We start from the raw sequence: 8334 nt of genomic DNA, 5'->3' as shown, positions 1-8334 counted from the left end.
TCAAGTCACAGCTGATCTTCCTGAGTCAAGTCAAGTCACTGCTGATCTTCCTGAGTCAAGTCAAGTCAAGTCACTGCTGATCTTCCTGAGTCGTCAAGTCACAGCTGATCTTCATGAGTCAAGTCAATTCACAGCCGATCTTCATGAGTCAAGTCAAGTCACAGCCGGTCTTCATGAGTCAAGTCACGTCACAGCTTCCATCGCTGAGTCAAGTCAAGTCTCAGCTGATCTGCCAGAGCCTTGTCACGTCTCAGCTGATCTCTCAGAGCTTCGTCACGTCTCAGCTGTTCGTCCAGAGTCTCGTCACGTCTCAGCAGTTCGTCCAGAGTCACGTCACATCACCGCTGATTATCCAGAATCACGTCACATCACAGCTGATCATCCAGAATCTTGTCACATCACAGCTGATCTTCCAGAGTCTTGTCACATCACAGTTGATCATCCAGAGTCATGTCACATCACAGCTGATCATCCAGAATCACGTCACCTCACAGCTGATCATCAGTCTGGTATCCAGTGTGAGGGATGCACCGCTGGTGTCTGCACGCGAAGCTGGTATCCCCAAACCCACTCACTCTAGCCCTCCTGTTCCTGAACTGATACCCCTGTCTGAAGCACTTCCCTTGATGGGGATCGCTTTATGGTGTGTTTGGGCTGCATACACCACCACAGAACCTTCTGAGGTAGAGGCGCTCGCTTCAGCTCCTTGCGTGGTGATGGCGCCCAGCAATGCACTCTCAGCCTGTCGTGTTGTGGTCGAAGAGACCGTTACTGACTTCTCCCTGTTTCCTGATCTTACTGCTGTAGACCCTCCAGAGGTGGCGGCAACCGCTGCAGAACCTCCAGAGGTGTCAGTGGTATCCATTTATGAACTCTCTGCCTGCCCAGCCACGGCCAAGGAGGCCGTTTATGAGTTCTCAGTCTGTCCTGTCACGGTCAAAGGAAAGTTGCTGAACTCTGTACCTGTCCTGTTAAGGAGAATATTAATGAACTCTCCCTGTTTCCTGCTGGTATTGCTGTAGAACCTCCAGAGGTGGCGGCATCCGCTGCAGAACCTCCAGAGGTGAAAGTAGTATCCACTTGTGAACTCTCGTCCTGTTCTGTTCTGGCCAAGGAGGCCGTCTGTGAACTCTCTGCCTTTCCTGTCGCGGCTATGGAGGCCGTCTGTGAACTCTCTGCCTTGTCCGGTCACGGCTATGGAGGCCGTTTGTGAACTCTCTGCCTGTCCTGTCACGGCTAAGGAGGCCGTCTGTGAACTCTCTGCCCGTCCTGTCACGGCTATGGAGGCCGTTGGTGAACTCTCTGCCCGTCCTGTCATGGCTATGGAGGCCGTCTGCAAACTCTCTGCCTGTCCTGTCAAGGCTACGGAGGCAATTTATGAACTTTTATCCTGCTCTGAACCGGCCGAGGAGGCCATCTGTGAACTCTCGCTGTGTTCTGAAACAGCCTTGGTGACTGATTGTGAACTGTCTGTCCTTCTAAATGCTGCTATTGAGTCTGATTTTGAAAACTCTGTTTTGCCAGTTTCTGTCAACGAGTCTGATCATGAACTGTCAGTCTATCCAGAATCTACTCATGAATCTGTGTCTGAATTATCAGCCAGTACCCTTTCCCTCAATGAACCTGACGTTAATTCACCTGTCTGTTTCCACCCCACTGACAATTCTGCCTGCCCAGTATCAGTTAATGATTTGTTTGTCAGTTCAGTTCCAGTCACTACTCTGGGTGAACAAACTATTCATAACCAAATCACTGCCAACACCTGTTTTGAATTATCGGCTTATCTGGTCTCAGTTAACGAACCTGTTTTTGAACTGTCTGCCTTTCAAGTTTGCCCGTTCAGTGGTCACCAGGGAGACTATTGATTAACTTTTTGCGCTCCCTGCCTCGGTCTTTGAGATCGTATATGCTCTGTCTGTCTCTTGTGTCTCTGTTTTCACTAGGCCCCAGTCTCTGCCATGGGTCCTGGCTTCGTCTGCTTCGCCCTGGTGGGCTTCTGTCCCGTCTGCTCCGGCCTGGTGGTCTTCTGCTCTGTCTGCCAGCTCACTAGCTTTTGGAACAGAATCTGTATATATTGATGCTTACCAACACACTCTGGTTGCATCCCACTCCATGTTAAATTTTCTAAACACGTTCTCGTTGTTGAGCCGAGGATGTGATAGTTTTTCCGACATCTGAAGAAAATTTTACTTCCAACCTGAAAGAAGAGAATTACATTATTGAGACTGAAACCCTGAAACTAAAGAAACACAACCTGTTATTTACTCAACTAAATTACAGGAAATGATTGAATGTAATTTGTTCTCACCTCAAATCCCTGAGCCTGGACTGGAATTCCATATGCGGGGGTTCCGGGATCCTTACATGCATTGTTGGTTGGATCTATAAATAGACATTCACACCTTTTAGAATCATTTATTTAAATAGATAAATAAATATGTGTGCATGTATCACATGGCAATGGAATTGCATTGCTTTTTTCCAAGCTACATAGTGGATCACCAATGCAAGAAGGCTGTATTCCACTCCATGAACCGTACGCCTCACAAACTCTTCTTGAGGAGCCCACCTGCAGGAATGGAGGTCTGCAGTAGAATGACACCTCTGATTTGTAGGTGAACTGCCGGCCCTCTATGAAGCCCTCTGCAGGGGTGCCTGGATCTCCACATAACACGGCTGTAAAGGACACCATTGAAAAATTCAGCTAGTTCTAACATTATCTCAGTTCAGCTACTTTCTTTTTCAAGAGTGTAATTTAGCAGTGAAAGTTGCTTGTGTGTTTGAATTTGAAAAACATCAACAGACAAAAAGGTCTACTGTGAGGACCCCCACCCCCAAAAAAAGAAAGAAAGAAAAAAACTTTTAATTGCATTTTAGTAGTCAAACTGTTATAGTTGGGCTGTTTATTTGTATTCTCAGGTGCTTCTCTTGTTTTTTAGGTATTTAAGGCATTTAGAAAATGAAAATGCTTTAGCATCACATTTCAGACAGGATAAACTGATGGCAAAGTGCTACTAGTAAATTACAGCTAATATAGATACAATGTAATATCGTGGAAATAAACAAGCCAAAAATTAACAAAAAATATGAAATCATCAACAACAATTTGGTTTTAATACAACAACAGCTGCTGAAAGAAGTAGGTCTAGAGTCTGCTTCTGAAGATTTAACAGTAGACACACTTTTTCACTTGAAGGAGAACTTGATTTCATCAAATGCTTGGTGGCCAAATAGTCTTAAGCCTCAGCATAGATTGGATGTGGGAAGGTGCCTGACCAGTGACTGCTTTGACGCTTGGACAAATGTTTGAACTTGATTCTACTAGGTATAGGGAGCCAGTGGAGGAAGTGCAGCTGAAGTGTTATCTAGGAGGACTTGAAATGCCTGAATATCAACCAGACTGCAGTTTTCAGAATGAGCTGCATCGTGAGGTACTGCGTGTACCAGGACTAGCTGTCATCCTTTTTCCAAAGGCAAAAAGCAAGGCATGTTTTCACACTATAGTTCATGTCATTTAGATGCCTGCCCTTATATATTACATATTATTTCACAGTTTCAAGCGATGACTTCTTTAACCCTGTATGCTATATAATTTAATTTAATATTTGATTTAAAAGTAGGGCTGTTGCCATATATATATATATATACACACACATACAGTATATGCATCCAGATTGTCAAGCATTGAAAAAACAAACGGAATAATAAAAAATAAAAGAAATCCTCAGAAATTGATTAGACTGATTCATTTGCTCAAGCGTGCTGCCAAATGATTAGAGCGAACAGATTAATTTGTTTGCTATGATTGTCTATGAAGATATGTTTTCAGTGGACTTTCACAATTTGCTTGAGAAAACATTAAAATATAGTTACAATGTTTGTTTGTTTTTTTCATTTGATTTAATCAAGTTATTTTTGCATCAAATACAATGTACAATGTGATATTTATTATTCGAGATCTGCAGCAACAGGCTTGGGCGAGCGACTTGTGGACAGCTTGTCCTTATCCTTGTACATAAAATCATCCACATACCAACAAACCAATGATTAATTTGGCAAATAAATAATTTACGGACAGTTACAACTGCTTTAGCTTTATACCTGAAATGAAAAGGGAATATTTAGTAACGATAATATTAATTAGCCAGTCTGCAAACTCATTCTCTCAAATGGCTTGTGTATGAAGAGCCCCTGTTGTGTTATATTATAAACTGTTTATTAACTATTTAATGAAGTATGTGACCCCTGCTGAAGTTGTTATTTCTGCGTCAGGACCATGCCCATCCCCCTGTCAAAGAAAGTGTATATAAATTAGCAACAGGCTTGGGCGAGCGACTTGTGGACAGCTTGTCCTTATCCTTGTACATAAAATCATCCACATACCAACAAACCAATGATTAATTTGGCAAATAAATAATTTACGGACAGTTACAACTGCTTTAGCTTTATACCTGAAATGAAAAGGGAATATTTAGTAACGATAATATTAATTAGCCAGTCTGCAAACTCATTCTCTCAAATGGCTTGTGTATGAAGAGCCCCTGTTGTGTTATATTATAAACTGTTTATTAACTATTTAATGAAGTATGTGACCCCTGCTGAAGTTGTGCGTCAGGCGTCAGGACCATGCCCATCCCCCTGTCAAAGAAAGTGTATATAAATTGACGTATACTTTTTTTTTTTTTTTTTGCATGGTCAATGGTGTATAATGACATTGTTAAAACAATGTTAACATAGTTTGTGAGGACCCTTCCTGTGTCCTTATAAACCAACTGGCTTTAAAACACACTAAATGGTCTGTTTATTTGTGTTTGTTTAAAAAAAAAAATGCCTAAATGTTTCTTTGAGGGTTATGTTTATGTGATGGGGTAGGGTTATGGGATAGAAAAATATGATTGGCTCAGTAATAAAAACTACGCCTAAGGAGAGTCCCCGTAATATGTGTGTGTGACTAATTGTATCTTTTGGTAACTGTTGTATTAAAGCAATAGGGAACTCGAAGACGTGCTGTATTGCGAATGTACTCCGCTTTGCATCAGGCCTAATCAGACCTAACAAATGCTCTTCAGCTGCGACTGTATTCACAGCATGGCCTCTCGTACCTTACTTTACATGAAATCAAATGTTATAATTAATAAATTGAATAAATGTACAACATATAAACACATAACAGCTTGACAACCTGACATTTAAAAATAATTAAGTCTAATTTAAGAACACACTTCAAATTTTTAAAATCTTATTAATGACACTTGTCTGAATATATATTATTGTGATTTTATTGTGTTGACCTGTTACCCAACAGTTATTACAAATATGATGTTAAAATTTAGATAACACTTTAGTATAGGGGCCAATTCTCACTATTAACTAGTCACTATTAACAGAAAATTAGGAATTTATTGAGGTAAAAGTCATTGTTAATGGTTTGTTAATAGTGAGAACTGGACCTTAAAATAAAATGTGACCAACATTTAGTTTGGATGATCAAAGGTATTGATCAACAAGTTTGATTTCAAGGAGTTTGAAACCAGCATACAAAACCACTGCTGGAGAAAACAAACATTTGTGTCTTTATTTACTGGGATATAGTCTTCGTGACATCTTCTACGTCAGACAACTAGCCCTGTTCTCTTCCATATAATAGTGCTTCTTGGTGTGTGTACTTACGATATGGTTTCTTTTTTTCTGGCACTTTTAACGAGGATTTTTGTTGTAACAGCTGACATTGTGTCGATGGGATAAATGCAGAGCACTAATTCCGAGTATGGGTCACCATACTTGACCACATGTCACGTCACTTTCACTTTTCAAAGGCTTAGAATAAAAGCTAGAAGGATTTAACAGCAGATTCTCTGCATGCACCTCGTACCTCTTACGCTGCATGCTGGAAAGCCAGGCTACTTGAGCGATCCATTTGTGATGTGTTGACACTTGTATTGAAAATGTCAAAACAGGTGTGCTGTAGCTGTAGCTGATGTGCTGTAGCTGCGTTTCACACAATTTCAGTCAAGCCACGAACCTTCCATCATAGCGACACAATACTCTAAACACAACAACAGCCGCCGCAGAAAATATCAACTTTTGGCCATATATACAGAGTTCTGGCATGAAACTCTAGATGTCGAAGTCCGATAGGTCTAACTCAATCTGACCTAATGGCATCATCACATGGCACAGCTGATTGGTTCTCTCCTGTATCGATAGCCAATGAGCTCGCTGCTCAACATTCAAATATATGACTAGTGCTTGCTGTAGCAGTTGCAGCTTACTTCAGAAACCCTCCACCTTCCCCAGCTCCACCTGTATAGATCTGCTACGAGGTGATTCATGTATGCTATATGGGGTTATTTCATGTATGTTATATTTGCAGCAGCAATATTTCTTACATGCTCACAGCAGCATGATGTGGATGTATTGGCAGTAGCAAGTCTCGGTACTTGCTCTGCAGCAGCAACAGCGTAGCAGATCTATTCCGCCAAGACCAAATACATTAACATTGTCATGTACATTACCATGCCAATCCCTCCGAGAGTTGTCATGACAGAAGTGGATTTACGGCTGGGTACTATGATGGTATGAATGGTGTGATGGCAGAAATATGTCACGATGGTAGAGATCTTGCTATATTATTTATACCGCAGAAGATGTATTTGGATGGCTATCAGTTTTTTTTTTCTTAATCAAATGTGAGAGCGAACTGCAGAAAGCGTTGTAAAGTATATTAGCACAAATCGGACTGTACTTATATCCCTCACAGCCTAATTTTCATTTGTAATTAAATGTGCTGTCTACTGAAGCAAAACACATTGTTTACATCCCCTTTTCATGGATGTGCTAATGGAGTTTAATTCTGTTTTCTGTTAATGGAACAGAACAGTACTTACGCAGACACTGAGGGATTTCACCACGCCATGTGCCGTTCCCTTCACATGTGGCTATTCCAGGAGAGAACAACTGGTATCCTTCAAAGCAGCTGTAGGTAACACTAGAGCCCCACTGCAGGTCTGAGCCCTCCACTCGCCCATTGTGGATAGCTGGCGGCTGACCACACATTATGACTGAAAAACACCATCACAACAGTATTCAGTATTTAAGAATTGGCTCTCTTTTAATTTTCATGAGGTGGAATTGGAATTGACCAATGCTCACTGGATGGAATCCTGGGCCCGATTGCATGAAAGTCCTTAAGTAATTTGACTTAGGGGTATCCCTGAGGGAGAACAAATCCCTGAGGTAAGGGATTTCTTTAGGAACGTTGCAACAAACGTCTTAACTGTTACCCTTACCTAAGTGTTTATACTAAGCGTTTCACAGTAGTTTCTGGCAACATACGGCAATGGGCGCTGCGGTTACTATGGTTACTACATCTCACAATAAACAGATAGCGGGGGGGGTCCCTGAGGTAAAGGGATTTCTTTAGGAGCGTTGCAACAAACGTCTTAACTCTCACCCTTACCTAAGTGTTTCACAGTAGTTTCTGGCAACATACAGCAATGGGCGCCATGGTTGCTATAGTTACTACATCTCACAATAAACATAGATATGTATACATATCTATGGCAATAAACAGAACATAATGAAATACAAACCTAACCAACTAAAACACAGACAAACATTAAATAAACATGAGCGTTGCCCATTTCTGCGCTGCTTTGTGTGCAGTCGTTACCGAGGAAACCACTTTGTTTCTGCAGTGAAAGCGCCTCCTGCTGACCAATTACGGAAAATGTACCAAATGTGAAAATTAACCCATGTTTTGATGCTGCAAACATGCAGAGTTGTAAATATGAACAGGTGGACCGACAAGATAATGCATTATAAAAATCTAAACAATTAAGACAAATTATATATATATATTGTTATTTAATTAATGTAATAATTGATTAATAATAATAGTTTAAATTGATATCTTAATTGATACAACTCGTCCATTTACTTAAATTTTTTTTTTTTGTTAAAACCTGTAAGTCATGCCTTTTACAGTCATTTTACAGTTTAATATGTTACCATAGTCACTGCCCTACTGCGCTCATATGATATTTTATTTGTGCAGGTCTTAAAAAAATTTCTTAAGTCTTACATTTGAGTTTAAAAATCCTGCAGATACTGAGTTTAAGATGACTTAAGGGAGCTCTTTTGGTCCCTTCCATTTATTAAGGTGAAATGGTTACTAAGGACTTTGTAGCAACGCTTAAGGGAACACTTAAATAATTAAGGGGAATATTTAATGACAGCCTTAAGGTTCCTTAAGTTGACCCTTAGGATTTTTCTTGCAACCCAAGTTTCACTAAGGTTTCCCTTAACCTTATAACTAAGGGATTTCTTAGCTTG

General features: G+C 40.6%; 1 protein-coding gene across 1 annotated transcript in view; it reads right to left on the bottom strand.

Moving 5' to 3' along the window:
• LOC107660234 (CUB and sushi domain-containing protein 1-like) overlaps positions 1-8334 on the bottom strand; it is a 411890-nt gene that overhangs the window by 17011 nt on the left and 386545 nt on the right. Inside the window, exons 56-59 of the mRNA XM_016449502.1 lie at positions 6888-7061; positions 2503-2676; positions 2309-2382; positions 2086-2197 (exon numbers count right to left, since the gene is read on the bottom strand). Of these exons, the coding sequence (XP_016304988.1) occupies positions 2086-2197; positions 2309-2382; positions 2503-2676; positions 6888-7061 (534 nt within the window). The remainder of the gene's footprint in view (positions 1-2085; positions 2198-2308; positions 2383-2502; positions 2677-6887; positions 7062-8334) is intronic.

The sequence above is a fragment of the Sinocyclocheilus anshuiensis genome, unplaced genomic scaffold (assembly GCF_001515605.1).
Source record: "Sinocyclocheilus anshuiensis isolate Anshui unplaced genomic scaffold, SAMN03320099.WGS_v1.1 scaffold475, whole genome shotgun sequence".
NCBI classification, from domain to species: Eukaryota; Metazoa; Chordata; class Actinopteri; order Cypriniformes; family Cyprinidae; genus Sinocyclocheilus; species Sinocyclocheilus anshuiensis.
Note: the sequence above shows the minus strand (reverse complement) of the source record. Positions and strands in the feature narration are given on the sequence as shown.